Genomic DNA, 24,676 nt, shown 5'->3' with positions numbered 1-24,676 from the left:
CACCCAGTAAATATAACAAGGTCAGCATTTTTTTTTCCTGGGACTTGGATGGTGATAGTGAAGCTTAGGATGCATCTTTGTTCATGTGTTATGTTAAAAAAAAGGGGGGGAGGTGACTTCTATAAGGTGTTGCCTTTTTATTTTTTAATGGGCCAAAATAAAAAAAAAAGTCACCTCTGTTCCACTTAAATAACATGGTGAGAGAAAATTACCAAGCCAAATACTTGTTCTTCATGTTTGTTTTTCCCCCTGTAGTACACAGTAAGAGCAGAAACTAAACTTTAGATTCACGTATCATCCAAGCTGCATCATTTCAATAAACATTTACCAGGGCCTGACATCCTCACAAGCACTGTGGCTGTCACCACAACCCCAATGGGTAGCATTTAGAATAATGACATTCAAATTACTCAGTTACCAGGTCCAGTTGTCAGTTATATTGACAGATTTGTTGCAGTGACTTTATGAGAAACAAGCAGTGGTGTTAACTTTGGTCCTACTAAATGCAATACAGAATGACAGTGGCCACAACCTGAAGGTTACTTAAGGATGCTGCATTGATGGAATTATACATATGGATTCTGATGCATATCTTTCTGCATCATATTAAAACTGAAACTGAAATTTTTTTTGCAACAAATAAACAGCTCCCAAATGCAGGTAACACACAGTTGCTCTCTAAAGTACACCGTAAGCACTGTTCAAGTTTTTGTTTGAAAAATTTCCTTTCAAGCAAAAGTTTCTCCCAAATTTGTATTACAGACTGGCAGGTTCGCTGCAAATTGCTCAACTTAATTAGCAAATGAGCAAACCTCCCAGTTAAATCCATCCCAGATACTTCATTATAATTTGAGCTGTGTTCCTTAACTTAAAATCTTTAGTATTTTTTTTAGAAATGAAGTAATACAGAAAAGCTACAATTTGAAAAAAGTATAGTCTTAATACTACAGTAGCACTTCAATATAGTTGCCTGTTATTAGGCATATAATGGCCTAAATAAAATAAAATAAAGTGGAAGAAGACAACTAGTTTGGTAAGAATCAGGGTTGCTGGACTTATAAATACCATATTATTGCACTATTGTGATCTTTTCAAAAGGCTGGATTAAAATAAAATGAACCCTAGGCCTTTTGTGGCTTGAAAACACTTTCTAACAGCTCTTAACTTCCTCCCAGTTGTCAGACTTTCCATTTCTTACCTTGCCTAGCAAATCAATATTTATCTTCAGTATGTGCACTTTCAAATTGCTGTCATACAAGCGGAACTCGGTTTTGTCCCAAGATCAGCCTGCCATCAGAATTCACTGTTTGCTCCATGTTCTACTCACCTGTCCTTGTGCATTAGTGACGAGTTGACCTGTGACCCCCTGAAGACTGGAGAGGGCATTGCCAAAGGCCTGGGAGCTTGCTATGGAGCCCATGGCTGCTGCTGCTGCAGCCGCTGCTGCTTGGCTTGCCAACGGATTATTAACCAGCTGAAAAAAGAAAAGAAGAGAAAAATCATGGTAAAACCCCCAGTACACACAGAAACACAGAGTGCTAACTGGGTAAAATCTGACTAGTCAAAGAGCTTGAGTAGTTGTGAGAGATTCTTATTTCTGAGGCTTTGGCATCTTTGACAACGAATGGTTTTAAAAAAGCCAGAGGAAACTGCATGTTAATACTGAAGAATAAAACTTTTCTTATCATTTTTTGTTTTATTTAGTTATGCTTGATGTGTTTCTTTAGGTCCAATGTGCTAATGTCGCAGGTGTAGCAGCCTAATCCTGCTGTAAACAGCAATCACTGAAAAGATTCACATTTGACCTGAACGGGAGTGGGATATTTGCTTGGAGACATTCAAAGGAGAGAATATTTTATTAATGATCCCAGAAATGAGAAAAATCCTTGCAGATCCCTTTTAATTTATATCATTAAAGAACCAGTCTCAACATCTAGATAAATTACAGCAGAGGACTCAACCCTGTGATTAAGTTCTATAGAAATCAACTAAAAATTCCAAATTCATTTGCAAAATATGATGCCAAGCAACTTAGCACTTCTCAGCTGTGAATGATGAATTGCAGGACTCATAAATTTTCAGGGAGCTGTACTGCCCACTTCAGTGGGTTCTGCCTCGGTGCTCCATAGAAAGCATAGAGCAGAGTCATGGCTTTCACCTTAGCAGACTCTGGGACTCCCACAGAGGAACACTCCCATCAACACCTGGATTTATCAAACATGTAAAATGTGCATTCCTCTGTCAGGATCAAATGTCCTCTGGGAGATGGCTTGTTCACTGGCTTATTGTGAGTTTATATTTTCTTATCCTTTTCAGAGAATGGATAAACGTTGAACCAAGCACAGAGAGGTGACAGCTAAAAAAAATAAAAAATAAGATGCTGGGAACCATCATCACTGGGATAGCTGTCCTGGGAACAGTAAAACAAACTGAATTCAACAGGCTGAAAATGTGTTTAAGGGTGGGTTTGCTCCCTAAGAATCATTGCATTTTAGCAGGGCTTACAGAATGCACAACAGAAAGGTAAAGTAGCCAGAAATTTGAGAGAGAAAAAAGTTTGGTGGCAGCAAAGATGTTTTTTTTTATCTTAGGTTGAGGTGAAAATGCTGAAGCTAACTCAGAAAAGCTTAATGTTTGAGCTGAAATTAGTAGGAGTTCTAAGTCCTTAGATGATGAGTGAATTATCAATCTTATAGAAATGGAGAGTCACAAACACCAGTAAGGGATGTACTCCACGGACTGACTCTGCTTCCAAATAGGTTATAAAAAATTAATCGGTGATTAGTAGATGTTTTAAGCATGTTACAGATATGAGTAGTGTGTATGTTATAGATGTTTAGAAGCCCATCAGTAGAGGATGTCAGATATGGTTATTATCTATGCTTATAAGAAACCTACTTGTCTGTTGGACGTTGCAAAATCTACAACAATTGATTGGTCATACATTAAAACATCGATTAATCATTCATTAGCCCTTCATGAAGTATTTATAAATGGAACCTTGATATAAAGTGTTGCCTAAAGGGGCACCTTGGGCACATCCAATCCCTCTAGAAATTGTAAAGTAAATAACTAAATAAAGATTAGTAGCAATACTGGACAGAAAAGATGACATTTTTGGAGGAAATATTTTGATTTGGAAAAAATTGTTATATGAATCTCCAAACCTGGCCTGCGGCACTCCACAGCAAGAAAACCAAGCAAGAATGAAACATAAAGGGGGAAACTGCAGTGACGACTTGATTAGCAGTCCTGATGAGCTGTGAGGAGAACAGAGATGGGCACACTGGCCAAGGTGAAGCTCAGTCCCTGCATGCAGAGCACAGGCAACTGCACTGAGAGCCCAACCGTAGCTGCGTGTGCTCCTCGGTGACCTGGGTGCTGGTGCCTGAGCAGGGCAGTGTAATGTCAGATAACAATACAGATAAACTTCTCAGGGTGCTGCTTGAAACAGTGACATTTCTTTACTGTCCAGATCAGAAGCTGGTAAACCCTGCCTTTCTCTGCAGCACATCATGGGCGGCACTGGGACTCCCTTGTAGCTGTAAATACTTGCAGAAAAGAGCAATAGAAAAAGTATAAAGCTTTCAGAAAAGGCCTTCTACAATCTTATTAGGAACCCATGAATTACCACACCTATGATCCTACAGTGTCTGCCTGCAGGTCTGAATGATAAGCTTTGCACAGTTACTTGACATCAGCTAATAAACTACATCCTTGCTATACTTTATGGCTTCATTTGCGTATAAGAACAGTTACCTGGGGAGCTTGTGAATCTGGAAAATACAAAGGGTTAAAACCTCCTAAAAAATGATGCTATCACCTCCTAGAATCTTCTTTCCATTTTTCTTGCTCCACTTTTCAAAAACTGTACATTTTCAAATACAACAATAAAATTTAATTACAACAAACCCTGGAGACACTCAGGATTGCTTTTGGTTGCATCACAGAGATAAGCTACTTATTAAAAATGATGGCAGAGGCAATGATATGCATAGGTACCCTGCGTAGTACCATGTTCCAGGAAAAATCATAGTGAATAGGCCAATATGCAGGGTAAGGGACTTCCAAGTGTCTATGAAAACATTCTTATCTACTCATAAGTCTAATTAAAAATTAGAAGATGAATTTTCCTTTGAGCCCTTTGGAAAGCTGTCGATTGCAAGTTAAATTGACCCCTTTTATATTGCGTGTAAATTTGGGATGGAGAAATACATCTCATTTCATTATGCTGGACATCAAGGTAACTTCCAACACACTATATCTTCCTTTTATTTTAAAAAAAAATCTCTGACTTGAGAGGTTTATGCCACTTTCAGCGCAGGTTGGATTCCTGAGAACATATATTGGAAATACTAGAAATATGTTCTGAAACATCCCACAAAAGAATTTTCCCATTTTGTTACTGTATTTAAATAATGATTTCATTTGGAAGGCTAAGATTTTTGGAGCTGTCAATTCCAGTGCTCAAATTTGTGCTCCCACTCAAAGCACCAGCCATAACAGCAGGTAATAGCCATCTTAAAGTGACAGTCCAGCCCTCTCAAGGATGCCTCTCCTAATGACATGATTATATGGGGCAGCAAGCTTTATGGGGAAGAATTTTGTAATAACTGAGGAGCTTCAGTACATATTTCTGGCTTCCCAAAGCTGAACTTTTAAAGGAGAAGTGCATGAAAGTTGTTCTGCTCTAACTCAGTGTAAAGCAGGGTTCATCCCACTGCAGCAAACAGAACTCATATGAATATAAAGAAACAAACAGGTTGACTAATGAAAAGCCAAGACGTTTTGGGATGCCAGAGTGCAATATGAAAAAGTGGGTCTGCAACCTGAAAGGTAAGGTCACTTTCTGTGGTGCCAGCATAAGAATAAAGTTGGATCTTGTGTGTTTTCGAAAGGTCTTGTGGGAGAGGCTGAGTGAAGACACGTTAACTGAATGCAGCAATGGAGAATGGAAGGACGTATGGTGGAGTAACAGCAGGCATCACTTCACTTTACAAAATAGTAAGGCTTTAAAAAAATAAATCACATTTCCAAATATCTCCTAGAGACTAACTTAGTGTAGCAAAGCTGTATGTTTGGTCAGGGAACGACAGATCCTCCCTCTCTTATGTTCTCAGACAATCTTCTCTGTGGGTAGCATCACACTACTAGATCAGCTGCTGCTGATCAGCTACTGAGAGGGTTTGTCTAAACCAATGCTTTTCAAGGGAAAGCAGAAAAATCCTTTGATTCAAATAACTCTGAAAGTTGAGAAGAATTCAGCAATGGCTCTCCATCAGAAATACATGACATTTCTCTTTTCTCCCCAGACTATGTGAAAAAGGATCACAGAAATGAAATTTTTATTAGCACAGCATTTGCTTTTATAGGAATTTTTAACTGAGAATCTATGTGAATTTTATCTGTGTTTAGATGATGACAGAATCACACATTGCAATCTAGTGGGTTTTATTGCCATTTTTTTCACAGTGTCCCATGAGACAGATTCTGGGAAGCAGTCAGTTGACTTTAAGAGAAGCTGCCTGCTTCAAACTGAGCATGGGCTTGTGAGGATATTCTGGTACCTTCCTTGTTAATGTGACCAGTGTTATCACACATACCAGGTGTAGATGGCAAGGGTTTGGTACCAGGAGAGCTGCAGACAAGAAGGGTAAAAAAAGAGTGAACACAACAGAGGGAACACCAAGGTCAGAGGAAGGAGGAAGAGCTGCTCCACAGCAGAGCAGATATCCTTGATGTAGCCCTTGGAGAACCCTACACTGGAGAAGGTGGATATTTCCTGATGAGAACTGTGACCCTTGGACAGCCCACAGAAGAGAAGGAGAAAAATGTGAAGAGGAAGGAGTAGCAGAGGGGAACTGTTATGGGCTGACCACAGTCCCCCATGTCTGCTGCAACACTGGGGATGTGTAGAGGAGTCAGGAGTGAACAAGTGAAGTTAAGTCTGTCCTGATCCATGTATCCTATTTTCTTCCTCATCCCACTGAGGGATTGAGTGAGTGGGCACTTGGCTGTTAGCCAAAGCTCACCCACCACTCCATCCCACTACAGCAACTGTAGACTGTGTCTAACAACAACGATATGCAAATGTCTCCAGTACCTTGAAGACAGAAGCAGAACATTCCAACCTAGTTACCCATATGCTTGGTTCCTAAACATGAACAAACTGATGCAGAAGTAGAGTTTTCCTGGAAGTCCCTAGTAGATCTGGAGAATTCTTTACATAGTATTTATGTTTATAATCCTAATTGTCTTCAGTATCCATATATACCTCGTAGCACTTGATATCTCTTTGGACCTACATTGAATCTCAAAAGTCCTAAAGGAATTTAAAAAAGACACTGGAAAGACGGCTTCAATTTAATCTTGGGAAAGCACCCAGATACCACAGTAATTAGTGCCAAATAAATGTAATAATCAACAATAAGAAGACCACTTAGTATATATATAGAATTTTGCAGCCATATTTTTCAAATGTGGGTGGCTAAGCTCTGCTGGTTTAGTTTATTTTTAAGATCTTTGGCAAAAATAAGTCAAATTTTCAAGAAACCTGTGAACATGTAGATCCCAAGAAAGTCAAGAGAGAATGCATAGGTAACATAAACCAAAATAAGTTAATTTTATCTGAAAAGATAATATGATCAAACATTTTGGAAACTTTGTATGTTTTGGAGATAACACTTAGAATCTTCTTTTTTTTTTTTTTTTTTTATCCTCCTCCCCCTTCTTTTTAGTTTGTGTAACAGGATAATTACAACATTTAACTTTTATAAATGAACAACAGGGTAAAATGTCTAATAAAATGGCTGTCATAGTGCCTAATCATGCATAACTTGGAAAACATGCCCCAGCCGGCAAATGTTGGAAGCAAATCCCAAATTATGAAAAAAAAAAAAACCCAAAGCAACTGTCAATGTTTGTTTTTGTACAGTGCTGAGATATGATCAAGCTATAAAATATACAGGGTAGTTACAATATCCAGACCCATCCAGTAACATCTGTTATTTCAAAACTGCACAGGTCCATATTTGCAAATGGTTGTAGATGTTAAGAATTCCAAACAGGCATGTAGATATTTTAGAATATGCACATGTGTCAGGAATTTGTGTGCAGAATGCAGTGTAGAGACAAGGACACTGGAATATCGGAAAGCTCTGACTTGCCAGGGACACTTCAAATATCTGGTTCTCACAGATACTTAATCTGCTCATTATATACATTTGTTGTGGCTGAGCTATTTGCTGTCTAAATCTATGCTGAATTTCTATCAGGACTAAGCACTGATAGTGGTGTCACTGATGTGACATGACTTGATTCAATGCGAAGCGACGCGACCCGGGGTGATGGGAAGCACGCAGCGCTCGTCTGCGCCTGGATATGACATGGGCAGAGCAGGGTGCACAAAATTCCTCACAACATCCTTGTAAACAAGGTGCTGCTGGTTGAACTGCAACCAGTCTAAAAAACCACCTTAACAATTTACAAAATAGAAAGAGAGGCGTATTTTTAATAGAGACGTGGCAAAGCAAATGAAAGGCAGGAGTCACTCCCAGTTCTCTAGGACCAAACTACTGGAGACATAAATAATGAAGAACTGAGTAAGGCACAGGCAGGAGTGAGTGGAAACCACCAGAGCCATTTCTGTTTCTGCTCTACTAGTGACAGATAGAAAAGAGAGGGAAGGAAACTAGAGAAAAGGGATCCTGTTTGGTTCTACTCCTACAAGACAAACTAAACCAAAGATGTCAGCATGTCTGAGGCTGGGTCTTATCCATCTACCAAAAAGAAGAGTCAATAGATTTAAATGTAATTAATATATTTAAATGTAAATAACTATGAGTAGCTGACCGACTCCTTTAGCAGCAGGTCACTACTTACACACTACCCACAGACTCTAGTGCTGTGAGCTTCTGGCTATCCACATTTATAACTTACAAGTATGAAATGTTCCAGATCTGTAAATGCTGTTCCAGATTTTAATTAAACAGAGCCGTCTTGGTTTAGTCTGGTTCGTTGCCTTTATGATTATGCAGTCTTTAAAGTATCTACAACTGTTTATTTAATGCATGATGTAAATGTACTGTAAACAAACTACTTCATCTGACTTGATGAAATTTTGCATCGCTGCTAATCATCAATTGTATTGGTGCTCATAAAAGAGGAAAGAGTGCTGAAAAAAATTATCTGAATTCTTTAATTTCCTGAAGTAGTTCCCATGTGCAGCAAGAATGAAAGCAAAGAGTATCTCCTAAACTTTCTGAAAGGGGCTGCAACTCAGCTCATTTCAGGTTGATTAGTTCCTCGGTTCCTGTGTTTGTCTATTTTAGAATGATTTATCTGGCTTCTGAAAGATACTTCCCCACAAGAGAAATGGTTACTTCAGGGCTCCCTTGCTGCTAAAAAAAATGAACTCTTATCAAAAGGAAATTGCCATCTGTCTTCTCGGATAAGAGCCCAGCACTTGGGTCTCAGTGATCCAGCCTCTGTAGAAAGTGTGTCAACCGTGAGACACACCAAATTAATCTCCTTAATCAAAAACATTTAGTTGCTTTTAACTTGAATATGTGAGTGGCAGGTACACACATAAAAATGACCATTTGAATATAGACTGCATTGTATAAAATGCAATGTGAAGTCACACCATGATAAGGTAATGTGTTATGTTGGCTACTTGAGAAAATATTTCTGAAATACTCTTGTTTCACAGGTCAATATGCAATGTTTGTATACATGCCTGGAACTGTTTATTCAAATATTCATATTACAAATTAGACTTTTAGGTACAGACCTTCTCTTTTGCCCTTTGAAGAAGAAATCCTACTTAATACTCAGGGACACATTGCTGACTGAGAACATATATAAGGCTTCTTTAAAAATTCTAAGCCAGTTGCTCTGCAAAGATCCTAATTTTTGAAGCTGGAAATGCATGTGGGTACTTTCATTTATTTGTCATGTAATAGCAGGTCTGCTTCAATGTCAGTTAAGTGCTTACATTGAAGTCTCATTGACTTGAATGTGAATGAGATTAGATCTAGAACTGGGACTATATTGAATATTTTTCTCTTCAAGGCTTTCTGCTCCAAACGTGACCTTACTAGATGCACCAATCTGATGCAACGTTGAAGAATGATGCAGATGACTCCTGAGTGCAATGGAAAGACTGCTGGCAAAGATCCAGGTCAATCCAAAATCCAAACCTGATTCTGAATCCAGGTACTTGGAAAGCTAGAAAGGTGTATTGCTCTGCAGTTACATCTGTCCCAAAGTCAAAATTACACAAACACCAGTGTCAGTACCCTGTGTTTGAGAAGTTCTCTGCTTTCCAGGTTTCATTCATGAAGAATATATGAGATATCAAGTGAGCTGAGACACTGATTTAATTAGACATTTGAGCATTGCTAAATTCTCAGCATGCAAAGTGAGATGCAAAGTTGAAGGAAGCATTTAGTTAGAAAACCTTGAAGTCAACGCCACTTTTCTAATAAAATAAATATAAGAGGTGAAGACTAGCCACTAAAACAAAAAATCTGAGTGAAAGTTTGTGAGAGGAGAGGGAATGCAAAAATGGATGCTGGGCATCCTTAAGCAGAATACTGTTAATATTTTCCTTGGGGCACTATTGTACTGGTTTAGCACAGATCTGAGTGCCTGGTGATGGCCTGGGAATGTGACTTTGCTCCAACTGTTGGCTGTCTGTGTGTCAGTGGGGAGGTTACTGCTGCTGCTCCTTTTCTAAAGATAGAGCAATGAACGTTTATGAGCCTATGTTCCCCCTCCTTGCACCAGCACCAGGTGAGCATATTGCATCTCGGATGGTGGCAACCTCCTGCCACATTCACCTTTCAAAGGCTTAATTTAGCTGTGAGCATAGAAGCAGCCACAAGCTAACACAGGACTGACTACAGCACTTTAAAACCACTGTTTATACCTAGATACACCCGTTGTTGTCTTTTTCACCAGCAATCCTGCTCTGTACATGAAGCTACATATAAACTGGTAACAGCCGTGGATTTAACATGCCAAAAGATGTGCCCTCAATGCAGCTCCTGCAGAAGAGGAAAGTCAGAAGTGTTAATGCATAATGCAGCCATACATGTAATGTTCCAGTAGAAAATCCTCTCTCCTCCTGGGCACTTCCAACTCAATTTGGTGTCAGCAAGAATCCTGCTCCCCAAAGTGAGCTGCAAGTCCTGCCCCAGAAGCAGCGCTGCTGGAGCGTGCTTACGCCTGCTGCGTGGGGCTGGGCTGGCTCAGCATCAACCAGGTGATTCCAGGTTTCATTTTGTAGTGTTCTTCTGAGAGGTGTACAGAACACTTTCCAATGGTTTTAAATTTACTGATGGCCTTGAAGGCATTAATTAATTTATTTAATACTCCTTCCATGTCTCACCTTTCATGTGAGTCCTTGCTGTTTTTTTGTTTTGTTTTGTTTTTTTTTTTTCTCTGGGGGGGGATTAGGGAGTGTTGGGGAGGGGGTATATATATAATTTTTTTTTTGTCATGATAGACTCTTCTTTTACCTACTTGATTCTTTTTCTTTCTGATCTCCTGTCTCCCATCTCAGCCACTGTTCATGCCACTGTGGATCTAGTCACAATAAGTTTTCCATATGGGAGTTCACACAGAGCTGCAAAAGGAGCTGTAAATCTACTGTGTCTATAATGCTGCCATATTAATTCCTAATCAATTTCAAAGCTGTATTTGAAACTCATATATTTCACCTCAGGATATTCAAAATAACATCAAGTTGCCAACAACAAATGAAACTTGGAAATATAATTAAAAATGTACAGGCTAGGAACGTATTGTTTCTGAGGTCTCTGCAATTGCCACTGTGCTAGGCACTATAAATTGATGGCAAGAGGGTATATGAAACTGAGATCCTCTTATAACAAAAGCATAGCTCCACATTGCTTGAGGTAAGAGAAGAACTGCTGTTAGCTGAAGGTGAGTGATGACTGCAAGTATAAACTGAAGAACTTTTTTTTTTTTGCTGCAAGGATCAATTCAAAATTGGTTCAAATCTGAGGCTGAGATCCTGCAAAGACAGCTTCAAGTGAGCCTGAATGCAAGGCCTAACTCCAGAGAGTTTGGGGCAGTGAGTTCTTGTGACACAGATTCTTCTGCCTCACAGATGGGCTGTGACATTATACATGTGACATCATACATGTCATTACACAAAATCATATACAAATATTAATTTACCTCTATGCTCTATATTAAAAAGTCACGGCAAGGTGTAGCTCCTATGATCCTCTTTATTTTTTTGGTGTGGAGGCAGAATGTCAGAAATAATGCCTGTGTTATTATTTGGTATCTGCTACTGGCTGAATGCATAGCCTGGGGAAAGTCTAATCATCATTTACAATAAATAATTTCCTCCATATTTATTATCAATGGAAATCTACGTGTAGATATTCAGCCAAGAAATTCTGCTATATGGGCAAAAATACGTACTATCTTTTTCAACAGCTGCTCAGCTTACAACCTGAATGTCTGTAGCTTTTTCATTAAATTCATTATTGCCTTATTGTACCTAGACTCTTGTTCTTCCATGAGGCACTGTCAACAGACAGACAGATGAATTTCTTCATGTTCTAAGTATTTTCTACTTTCATCTGTTGACCAGATTCACAAAATATTTATGGGCCCTGTAGCAATTCTTGTGCTTTACAAAACAAGGGATATTTTGTGCTAAAAATAAGTTCCAAGCCAAATTCTTGGTCTGATTCTGATTTCTCTCCACCAGGACATAAATCTGGTGTGATTTTAATGAGGTCAGCAGAGTAGCAACTGGTTAAAACACAGGTAACTAGTGTCAGAATCAGCCCCTTCAGCTTTTTATAGCCTTAAATCTGCAGTAAGGGGGAATGATACTCTCATTTGAACTATTAATTAGACTAATTAGCTAATTACACTGATAGTTTATTTAAATCAAATAGTCACACCAAAGGTCCAATTTCTTTTTTATTTTTGCATTTATGCCACCATAAACTAGAGAAGCTATCCATTGAAGTCAGAAGTCAAAACACTTACACCTACAGCTGTGAAACTAATGGATTTTTCTGTTTGCAGACTGAAAAATTCCCTCTAAACACCTTACTCGCCCCCTCAAAAAAAAAAATCCCCAAACAATAACAAAACACAGTTCAGGCAGACCTGTAGTGAAAAAATAAAAATGGAAAAGAAATAAATTTTAGGTCACATGTAACATTTAGTTCAGACCAAAATGAAATGTAAAAAGGATCACCCTCACAGATGGGTGTTTTATAAATTGAGTAGAAATACTTCATTTCAAAGAAATCATTTTTACATCCTTTTTTTCTAATCTCACACATTTTGAGGTGGGAGGAACACATATATGTCTCTGTATAGATATATTCCTATTTGCCAAAATATACCTTTGGAAATGGTGCAGCCTGGAGACCTCTTTGCAGCCACTGGTGCTACTGGTAATTCTGTCAGTACACTTGGTAAGCCAAGGGTCAAAACTGTTTTTGCAGGCAACCCAGTTGGACAATGCTGTTGTCCTAATGCTCCTCCAGCAAGGCAGGAACTGTGCTGCATCCAGCAATTAGGACTACGCCTTTCACTACACCTACCACATTCATATTACTTGTACATGCAAGAAAACAAATATTCCCTATAAAATATGAGGTATATGCTCTTTGCTTTCCAAACTTGAAGCTGAATATATCCCCTTGAAAAGGGAAATTTCACTGAGGGCACTCACTTGGTTTTGTCCCATGCCAGGAGAAAAAAAATTTACAAAAAAAGGAGGGCCTAGTTTTAAATATATATTAGCTGGACACAAAATGAGAGTGCACTAACTACATATTGCATTGTTTCCTCTTTCAACAGCAGCAAACAAGGTAACATTCCTCTTAGTCTCACCTCAAAGAGACAGACTCTGAATAGCAGAAGACCTGGTGAACAGGTCTTCTTGATTGGGGCCTAAAATAATGTAGATTTAGATTAGATATTAGGGAAAACTTCTTTACTGTGAGGGTGATGAGACACTGGAACAAGTTGCCCAGAGAAGCTATGGATGCCCCTGACCTCGAATTGTTCAAGATCAGGCTGGATGGGGCTTTGAGCAACCTGATGAGTGGGAGATGTCTCTGCCCATGGCTGGGGGGTTGGAGTGAGATGACCTTTACGGTCATTCCAACCCAAACCATTCTATGATTCTGTGACAATTCTATGAACATCTGCCAGCTAGAAGAGACAAACGAGATCAATGGCCTAACCTAAACCAGAAGCTGTTAATGTGGGTGGGTCGAAGAGCCAGTTTTTTGGTTGTAGCTGGAAGAGAGCAATGTGAGTCTGCTGAGGGGAGACTTCCTTTCTCTCTCCTGAACACCATCAGCTGGGTGAACATTGCAGGTTGCTAAGGCATCTGAACCAAGATATGCAGGGAGCAAGGGATAAGGGTGCACCTGGCAAGTTCACTGTAGCTCAGGGGTTCTCTGGCATTTCCACTGGTGAGTCCCACACTAGGGGATATTGGAAGGCTTCTTCTCCCCACTAGTACAAGGACCTAATTTAAAGCAGATTTACCTGATATGCTGTTAGAACTCCAAAATATTTCCTTTGATTTCAAAAGTATTACACTGCATATCTCAATCAATGTCTGTGAAGCCAGAGCTCTTTTAGTTCCTAAATAATATTTATCCAAAAACAGTGTGCCTCTAAGAAGCCACCAGTGCAACAGGAGTCGTCCCATGGAGGTCAGCGTAATTGCACCAGTTTAGAGCAAGCCAGGATTTAGCACATTGATGCTGGCTTGTGAAAAATAAATCAGAAACTTTATGGATATTAAAAACAATGTTAAAACAGGGTGTTTTATACAGTAATTATAAGGTTATTTCTCAGTAATTCAATCTACTGAGGGTGAAAATATCTTTTTTATTGTTGTCTATGATGGTAATAATTCTCTCTGGCATCTCTAAAAGCAACAATAGCTTTTCATTGATTTTGCTTAAAAGGAAAGTTCAGGGTCGGAAAATTAGTATTTCATGTGGAAACATGAAAAACTTTCTAAAGTATATGCGATGGAAATAGTAATAATTATCTTTGAAGGAAGTCTGGTGATTATGGCCCCTTGGCAGAGATCTAGAAATCTCACCAGGGATCCAATTCTTCCATATATTTTCATTTCTTTAATTTCCTGTCTGAAAAAATGAGAATAATAAAACTCCCTTTCTTTCACCCTGTTTGTTTGTTTTCTCTTTAAATAATAAACCTCAAAGTCCATCAGGACTGGATTACATGTGCACCTGTACCAAAGTAAGACAAGATCCAAATTAAAACCAATTTTCTTATTTCAGGATAAATCTGCCTGTGGAATATTTCTTGTTTGCTGCATGGTACCTAGTGATTTATGTGTTTATGTATGTTGGGCACTTAAACCACTGTCGTAACGCCTATACAGGTAGTAGTAATGAAGGCCAAAAAATTCCTCCAAGATACAGAAATAAACATCTAAGTGACTAGCAAAGCTGCTCACAAGAAGCAGATCTTTAACTAAGAAGCACCTAAGTGGTAAAAATAACTACAAGAGGCTATGTCAAAGTGAAGGCTGACTTTACACAAGGAAATGGTAGATCCAGGAGAGCACAGAATGTATATCTAGATCTGCTGCTCTTCATAAATAAACTGGTTCAATTTTGTTGGCTCATGTTATCAAAACACCCTGTATAAATGAAAGCTTTGTCTTCTCTCTGAAGCTGTGATCTGACAACATAGATATTCTTCAGAAAACACTAATTTTGCCATTAACGCTCTGGATACTTTGTAAGATAAATCAATTACTCAACTTGCCACTGCAGTAGTGGGGAAATGCCTGATGTATGCAGCATTCCTTCTGGCTTTCTGTTTATGCACATTTTTGTAGTAAATGTCACATATGATACCTTGTTTTTATCAAATCCTATTTTAAAGTGAATTACAGTAACTCATATAATGCTTACTTGAGCTCTAGACCTATCACTCTATCTTATTATGCAGAAAAAATGACTTGTATAAATTACCCTCATCATACAGCTGTTAAAAGACAATAAAATCAAGGGGGAAAATTATAAGTCAAGCCACAAGAGCTGTACTACAGACAACTATAGGCCCCTTATTTATGATTGGCACTAACTCCTCCAGGTTGGTGGGCAGACATGAGTAGCCATGGATGCAGGGCCTCATCTACTCATTTGTACAAGTGGCTGTTGTAGAAAAGAAGGGTTGATTATGTGGTGGGCAGCACTAGGGAGCTCTTATTCTGCTTCTTGTCTGTCACTGCTGGGACATGGAGGGTTTTTCCAGCTTGAGCTGCCCTGGTGGCAGTCAGCTTCCACATCACTGGCAGTGTCTTGGGGATGGTTCCTGTCCCAGGAGTGTCTGTAATAATAAAGGCAGTGGGAAAAATGTGTGTAATCAAGTTGTTGGTCCACCCTTTACCTCCAAAATGGAGTAAAAGTTTGGAAAAACCTGGAGGCCTGCTCCTTGCTTACACCAGCATAAGTAAGGTAAAAGTCAAGTCCTAACACCATAAATTCATACACTTGAAAGTAAAAATGGGTGGATAAATAACCAAATTATACTATAACAGAATAAACCTGGAGCAATAAAGAAACTTCGCAGCAATATTGTACATGGAACATTTACCAAACCTGTATCAAAAAAAGTCCTTGAAGCCAAATTACAAAAGACAAAAGGCATAAAAGGAAAACCAAGGAAAAATAATATAACAAAGAACAAAAAAAAGCAACCACAGTTGAACTAGTTCCTTTAGGACTGAGCCTTGGAAGTCCATGACTCCGAGTGTGTGGACATGTGTGTTTGTGTATAAGAAATCTGCAAGAGAAAATACATGAAATGCAGGATTTCTCCATAAACTTTAACAACTAACAGGCTGATATAGGCTACCATCTAATATAGGTGATATGCTATATGAAAGAAACAAGAAATACATCATATATACATTTCAGAATGTTCCCATTACCCAAGCAAAGAAATGTATATAGAGATTAATCTCACTAAAGACAAAGAAAATGGCAGGTCTTGAATTACATTTACAGAAGAAAAAGCACTGCTGAGCTAATCAAAGAAATAACTAATTCTAACATATCAACACAGAAGTGCTGAAACATAAAAAAACCCCAGAATTGCAAGAATGACTATCAGAATAATTATTTTAAATCAGACACACGACATAGAACACACAAACCCACTAAATCCTAGGTTAGGAATGGAAGAGAGAAGACTATAGGTAAATCAACACACTTAGGTACTTCTGTCATCTCTCTGCATCTCATGGTGCCCATACAGCAGTCCTGCTGTGCAGAAGATCTAGGAGGAGGGATGATAGACATACATAAGTCATTCCATAAGAGATGAGCCTTTAATCTACATGTGATGATCTTCAAAACATGCAGTCTTTTTGACTAGTGTTCTTTTTAGTCTTACAAAATAGTGTCACAACTATTCTGATATGACTTACATTAGTACAGGAGAAAAAAAAAAAAAAACAAACTTGTAATAATGCTCCTCTCAAGCCCATATTCTATCACAAAGCTACAAAAACGGCCTGTGTGGGAATACAGTAAACCCACACTGCAGTAACACTTCCATCTTCTCTTTGGGGAATGTCCCCAACACCTACTTCCCAACAGTGAAGTTACAAAGCCAGTCACCCTTCATTGTCTCTATAGCTGGTGAAGAGAAACAGATGTTCTGTGGGGCAATTCACAGCTTAGGACAGGCCTTTTCTGGGCTTTCTTCCTGAGAGGACTCTTTCCATTGACCATGAAGACAACTGAACATATGTTTAAGCATCTCAGTTGGATGGCACATACCAAAGGCACATCCCAAAGGCATCAGCCTTGTACCAGCACCCATTACAAATGGAATTTTGAAGTTTTCCCATTTTTTTTTGCTACACTGCATGCCAAATCTTGCTGCTTTACTTCTGACATGTTTATGCCCAAAGTGAATTTGATTTGAGCAGAGAGAGGTAAGAGCCTACATTAAGTGCCTGCCTCTGAGCCCTAACTATAGAGGACTATAACCTAGCTCCCAAATGACATGTTTAAGGTAAATGACAGCATGACTATCTCTGCACCTAAAGGAGAAGGATAGATTCAGGGCTTTGTAGCTCTTATGTTTGGGAATATGTGACCAGTCTGAGCACATATGCTGACTTCTCATAATGAACTCAAGTGCAGCAATGCTTGCCGGGCCACAGAACCCACTGACTGTGCTAACACAGTAGTCCCCTTGCCCCTGCTTTTCATTCAGCCTAGTTATCCTGGGTACAGCATCAGCAAAGATAGACCTCTGCACCAGCAGTGGTACCACCACAAGGTTCTGTACTGTGCAAGGAAGCCCAAAAGCCTTAGGCCATGGTACAGAAAATCTGCTCTTGTGCTTCAATGAAGTTTCCCTTTAACCCAATACTCATTTCCCATGGACAATAAAGGTGTGGTCCTAAACATACTCCACATTATAAGGAAACCATTAGTAATTCTGCCCCTGTTTTTAACAAATGAGTAGGTAAACCTAAAAAGAATAATTAAAAACTAATCCTTATATTAGTCCTTTGTGGTTGCTCTTCACCGAGTATCCCTGGTTGGTTGTGATCCTGTTTTCTGCAGCCTGTTGTACACTGCAGTATTACACTGGAAGGGAACTCACAGAAAATCCTGACACCTTCCTGCCCCCATATCTTTGCTTGTAAGCTCTACTTGTGCCTATAAAAAAAAAAGTAAAGAAAATATTTCATCTTCTAAAAAGAACAGTGGAATTTATGCCCATTACGGTCATTATTACTAACAATAGGACTACTCCTGGTATATCTTCTCATCACAAACTTTCAAAGCAGGGGTCAATAATCTCTCTGGGAGTTCATAAAATGCTGAAAAGCAGAACAACAAAATTACTCCATACAAATCAGCCTGATGCAGATGAAATCACATTCCATTTCAGAGAGAATACAAAACAATCCTACAATCTTCTGAACGTTGCTTTAATGTAGACTTCTTTCAAGAACTTTAGAAATGAGCATTTGAACAGTAATAGCCCATAGAACACTGTAAACAGCTTATTTTAGATAGAAATCACATCACTTCTAAAATAGGGTTCATGTACTGACCAGCAATCAAATAGGGTGAACCAACAGAGTAACACTGTTGAAGTTTTCCCTTCTGGTTTCAGCTTTTCTTACAGGATTAAGGTCTGGAAACTCAATTTGTTCTACTATTATATTATCTATAAAGGGTGGTCTCTTGCTAGTTGGCTCACCCTCATGCCAAATCCTAGCACTTTAAAATACATCTATTTGATATCTAGAAGTTATAAAAAGAGAAAACAAAATCTACCTGGAATTAATCAAAGAGAAGATTTCCCTCCCATCCCCCGTTACTTTCTGAAAAAAATATGATTCAATTACTCTATATTATAAAAGGAACTTGCTTTATTGTTGTGTTGTGAAGAATCCATTAATCAAACTGAAAGGTAAAGAAATTGCATTTTTACTTTTGTAATGTTTTAATATGAGATTCTTTTATTAAGAAACATAGCTTAGGACACTCTCTCAGAGACTGATCCTTCTTTAGGAATTCAGAAAAATCTAGGTCCTAGTTCTGTGCTTGACAGGCTTTCTGAATGACCTTAGACAAGCTAGTTAATCTCTAGCTCATTTCTCCCTCTGTGAAGTGGAGATAATCCTAATTCCTTTGTCTCATCTGCTAAAACAGGCATGTCTTTGGGAGCAGGAAATGTTAGAGACTGTGTGCTCACACTTCATACAGCCCAGTGGCTTGGGATCTTAGCCTGTTCTAGATCCCTTCCTAACACCCACTCCTACTCTGTGTCCTCTTTATCAATATCTCTGTTTTTCAGGAGCAGATGGAAGCTGAGAACTGCTCTGAGAAGGAAACAGTGAACAGCCAGTATGACTGCTGATCACTGTGATTTGGCCCTGACACTCCAGTAAGGTACAGCGTGACAGAGGGTAGGCAAAATTCCTGTGCTAAAATACAGTCTAAGGTGTAAGAGAAATCTGGATAAGGAAACATCTTTGATAAAGATAGTTTTTAAAGCTGCCTTTTCCTTAATCCTTTTATCAGTAACTCTTGAAAGCATACTCAGCAGAGTTGGGACAATAATTTACGTGAAATAGATTTATTTAATGTATTTTTGATCTCAGTGTTGTCTAGACTAGTGAAAAGGAACTACCTGCCTCTTAAAAATACTGCTTAAATGATAGAATGGAAGAACCAGCAAATGATAATGCCTCTTAGTGAGCTAAAAGTGGAATAAGTGCTAACAGCATCATTAGAGCTTCAGAAATCTCTGAATGCTGCAACAAGAGTGTGGGGCTGAGAGCAAGCCTGGCTGTTGATGAAGAGAGGCAGGTAATGCTACCTCATGTTCCTGACATTACACTTCCCTGCCCAACCTAAGGGTCCTATAATCCCCCATTTCAGCTGATTGCTAGCCTGCTGTTTTCTGGAAAGACTTTCCTGTTGCTGCCCAGGCCTGGTGCATGCACACTCCTAGGCTCTCTGTAAGAAATTTGCAGAGTTAAAAAAAGCCAAGGAGGGTTATTGGTATTGCAGCAAAACCAAGAGTGAGAGTACAGGGGGGGTGTGTTGGGGTAGAGGAAGTGGGCTGAGAAGAGGACCCTGTTAACAAAATGATGAGGGGTAGGGTTTAGCTGCACAAGGGCACTCTGCTTGTGGAATCATGGCAGGGTGAGGTGCAAGCTGGCACTGGACACATGGCACACATTCTTGGACACTTCTGTGCAGTGCTTGCTTGTTCTGCTGCTGTGCCATTAATTCTGGCTGGCAGTAGGAGGGAGAGGAAAACCTTAAAATAATTGCTATGAACATCATTTGCATTTAGGAGATCACACACTAAAGGTTATGCTGAGGTTTCCTGTAGAGAGGCAGAGCAGAGAGCAGTAGTGTCCTGGCTCTCCACAGTTTTCAGCAGCACTCAACCACTTCCCGCCAGCTGGAGCCAGGAATGAACACCATTTCTAATATTTATATGCTGCTTAATTTCATCTATATTTAGATACTGCTTTTATTTTCCCTGGCTGCTCCCACAGCTTCTAAAAGTTTAGGAATTTGAGTGAATTCCAAACAGCCACAGGGAGTGTGAAGACTCAGCCTGTGAGGATATGATACTCCTCATCTTCAGTTTGGCAGCCTGGTGAGATTCAGGTCCCACCAGTTTCCAGTGGTAAAGAGGACAGCCACAGCCCCTTGTGCCATTGGTGTATTTGGGACCCTATAGACACCCATCCCATGTTCCTTGTCATTACAGCAGCCCACCCATAAGCTTTTCTCAATTTAGAGAAGATGGCTCCAAGTTGACAGTAACATCAATACTTAACATACCCAAGCAGCTGTGGGCAACTTCCCCACACACCTTACACACTTTGGTCCCTTTCTTAATAAGAGTAATTAAATCTTAGCCCACTGCTTTGAGACTGGTTGGTCAGTTTTCACACATTCAACTTGTTACATGCAGAAGTACCAACATCCCTTCCCAATACAGGGCACACCTAGAAGAGAAATCAGGAAGTAGAACACCTTCCATTCCTACCTGGTTATGTTCTTAACTCAGTGATTTGTCATGGCTATCTAGGAGAGAAAAACAAACACAGAATTGCCAAGTGTATAACCCAAGTCCCAAAGCACTCGATGTGGAAACATTGCTGTTATATTTCAAGTTGCAGTATACCTTGCCTTGCATGCCAAATTTAATAGGGTGTATACTTTTCCACTCCAGTCAAGTTGGAGATGCTTGGAGTGCCTCTCTCACTAAGGGCTGCCAGTACCAGGCACTAGGTTTCCCAGTCCTGGAACCAGAGTATTGCTTTTGTGTTTCCAGGATCAGATCCTGCCTTACTCCATGGAGGACTTCTTAATGTCACCATGCAGGGAAGGTTCACAACATGGTGCTGTGCAGAGAGCTCTACTGATGTTTCTCATCTGCAGAACTTTTAAGAGAGACTCAAGGATGAATACAAGTCACAGTCATAAAGCTTTCACTGGGCTATGAAGACAAACTTCCCAAAATTCACAGTTGCTAACATAACCTCACACTGCTTTTGTACTGATATATTGCATCTAGCCTTCTACAAAGCTGGTTCTTATTTACAATGGCATGAAATGAGTATTAGATTTGGAGTTTGGCTTGGGACTAAGCAAGAAAGTCTGACCAATGCTGTCAACAGAAGAAGGAAGATCACATATTTACAATCAGGACACTACAAACGGTGAACAAGGCAGGGCATTGCTAATTATAATAAAAGGTAAAAAGCATTTCTTTTGCTGACTACATGAGCCAGCACAAGCTTTCACTGGGCTATGAAGACAAACTTCCCAAAATTCACAGTTGCTAACATAACCTCACACTGCTTTTGTACTGATATATTGCATCTAGCCTTCTACAAAGCTGGTTCTTATTTACAATGGCATGAAATGAGTATTAGATTTGGAGTTTGGCTTGGGACTAAGCAAGAAAGTCTGACCAATGCTGTCAACAGAAGAAGGAAGATCACATATTTACAATCACTATGCAATGAAGTTTGATCAGTATTGAACATATTTGAGTTAATGTGCTATCCTTTCATGAAGTCCTCATAAAAGCTAGCTATAGATGAAGCATGAATACTTCATCAGGACGCTACAAACAGTGAACAAGGCGGGGCATTGCTAATTATAATAAAAGGTAAAAAGCATTTCTTTTGCTGACTACATGAGCCAGCACAAAAAACAAGGCCATTAGCAACAAACATTTAGCCAGACTTTACCACCCCACTCCAAAGAATACAGGAGGAGTATGAGGTGACTAACAATAGGAGGAATAAATAAATAAATCAATACACTCACTCCTGGTGCATAAAGAAGCAAAGGAAGGGGTTAGCCAAACTAGAAAACAAGTCAACAGTCCAATTCCAACCACACAGAAATCACCATAGTAGCTGCTAAAGAAAAACATTGTTACATACCTAACCCTCATTCCATCCTGGTCTTGAGTATCTGTCCCACCACTGTTAGAAACTCTTACTGCAGGACATGCAGGAAGCCCTTCCAATAGCCAGAAGCTCCACTAACTGCAAACAGAGCCAACTTTTATACTATTAAGTTCAGAGGCAGGACACCTGCTGTTAACTTCAAAGGTGGGGCACCTGGAATTAATTTCTTAATTAGCTCTCACCCAAGGTTGGCCAGGCCTTGAAAGAAAACCAAGAGGAAGGTCTCTCCTGCCTGGTTGTGGGATCACCCATATGTCAACCCTGATTCAGGACTTGGGGTTTAGAACTCAGCACTTCAGTGTTTCAGGTTATTAATCTATTTTCTGTAACTAAATTAGGCAAAGACATTATCTGATTATCTAAAAGTGAGATACAAGTGTGAGGGCAATCTTCACTCTGTTCCTTCTTCCTCTGCATTTGCCTCTCCTAGAAGGCAAGAGCCTGTTGTAATCCACTCAGATTTTGCTTTAATTTATTTCTGTTCATTTCAGTGGCCACATGAATCTGATCTTTCTTGCTCATGATAATCATGTAAATAGACTACAGACAGAAAGCAGCACTGGCCAAAAAATAGGCAGTTGAGGGCTTCAACAAATATCTGCCTTAAAGGACTGGAAGAGAAAGGCAAGAATGAGTATCAAATCGTTTAATATAAAATTAGGAAAATAACATCTATATTAAGTCTTCTGTAATGATCTGTAACAATAATAAGGAAATATTTTCTGCAATTTCAAGCATTTTTCCTTCTGTTCACCTTGTTCATAATCAATGAGCTGCAGACCCAGAGTATTTCTGAATGAAGGAGCAGAGCAGAAAAAGTCACCTGCTAGTATTATATCATGTCAGTAACGATGGAGGCTTAAGAAAAAATCAGATGAAGTCTACTAATTGCAGTTAACGAGATATTGCACTCTAGGTGTCACAGTATGATCATGGAATTTAACATTCCTTGACTTTGCTCCTCATATCATGGGCTATTAATGTGGCACTAAAGCAATGTCCTAACATCATAGTTATAACATGGAAATATTAAAAAGGAAAATGTAAGTCCAACTTAATGGAATATATTCACCACTTCAGGCCTTTCAGATACAGTAAAAATAGAGAAGTACAGTCAAACTGTTGAAAGTTTACAGGGTATTACGCAGCTGCCTTCTCCTAAAAATACCATGAGATCTTTTATTCCTCCACAGTAGAAAGAGGTGAACATCTGCCTCCTCCATGATATTTTGACACTTCCATAGCTATAACAAAGCAAAAATGAAAGGAAAATACTTGAAACTTATTAATTCCCTGAAACTACCACTCAGCTTTCTACTCAAATTACATTTGAGTAATTTGCAACCAGAGATTTTATCCAGTTTGTCTTGTATTTGAAATGTTTTCACCTGTGCCCATTTCCAGGAATTTCTACATGATTTACTAGCACATATGCCAAGCAGCAGATAGGTCTCCACTGAAATCAGGAGCCACTGGAGTCCTGCCTGAGCCCATCTAGTTCATGCTAATGCTACAGTGGAGGTGCAGCAGTATGGACTTCAGCATAGGCTGTGTAAGTGTGCCTGGGACCCTGCACCTTCACTTGGGTGGCTCGCTGCATTTAATGGCCTGTCGTGGGACCTTCACTCTTCCTGGCTCTGAATGGCTTCACAAAACCTAGTTTGGGTATGTCAGCACCTCTGCAAAGCTACTTCTGCATTTGCAGGGCAGACCTAGCCTGGACCAGTATGCACTGTTAGAGGCTTCAGACTCCACAGGGAAAGAAGTTTATTCTGAAACACCTGGGAAGAACAAGGAAACAAGTCATATTTCCAGCCAGATGTGCTGCTGTTAAAGACTCTTTGGATGTGATACTTCTTTTGCACATAAATGCAGAATTTTCTTATCCTGTCCCCAAGAGACAATCAACATTGTAGTATTATAGCACCAGCCTCACAAGTAACACTCTGCGGATGTACGTCCATCTTGAGGGTCTCCCATCTGTCCAACCTGTAATGAATCTTAAATCTTCTCAAGATCATTGCTCATGACCTGAACAAGTACTGAAGAGTAAATGAAAGCAGCCATACTACCAAAAAAATATCATTAAATGGCTGAAACAAAATGCCATCATTGCTGTGATAACAAAAGGTTGAAAGTACATTACTGTCACTTCTCTATACACTTGAGGGCTGGCTACTGGGTCAGATGGTGCAACAGTCCATGTAATCTCCTGAATGGAAAAAAATTAGGCTCAAAGTGCCAAATAGACGCCCACAACATAATATCAGGTAAAACAAACACATTTCTCCTATTCCCCCTCCCCAACTGTTAGAGAAATAGAGAGAAATTCCAGTCATTTCTCATTACTGTGAAGGTCAGCCTAGCTGGGAAAATTGTTTCTGCTTTACAATTCCCCAAACTGTAGAAAGCAGTTAGAGTTCTGGACAAAAACTAATGTTGCATTCAAAGGGAAAAGAGGCTGATATGGCATTGCTGCAGTAATAAGAGAATTTTTTACTCTTTCCACTTCCCTGTGAACCTAATCAACTGTGACATGAGAAAATATACTGGGCTCACCCAGCCAGAATCTGACTGCCACCTGAAAATGTCCTCAATATTCCACTGTTTGGGACTTTACAATGATCC

General features: G+C 39.4%; 1 protein-coding gene across 1 annotated transcript in view; it reads right to left on the bottom strand.

Annotated features, from left to right (window-relative positions):
- The window catches only part of POU6F2 (POU class 6 homeobox 2), a 251,975-nt gene that overhangs the window by 54,749 nt on the left and 172,550 nt on the right, over positions 1 to 24,676 (bottom strand). Inside the window, exon 5 of the mRNA XM_008936210.1 lies at positions 1,328 to 1,474. Within this exon, the coding sequence (XP_008934458.1) occupies positions 1,328 to 1,474 (147 nt within the window). The remainder of the gene's footprint in view (positions 1 to 1,327; positions 1,475 to 24,676) is intronic.

This window comes from Merops nubicus, unplaced genomic scaffold (assembly GCF_000691845.1).
Source record: "Merops nubicus isolate BGI_N331 unplaced genomic scaffold, ASM69184v1 scaffold2750, whole genome shotgun sequence".
Classification (NCBI taxonomy): domain Eukaryota; kingdom Metazoa; phylum Chordata; class Aves; order Coraciiformes; family Meropidae; genus Merops; species Merops nubicus.
This window is presented reverse-complemented; position numbering and strand designations above follow the sequence as displayed.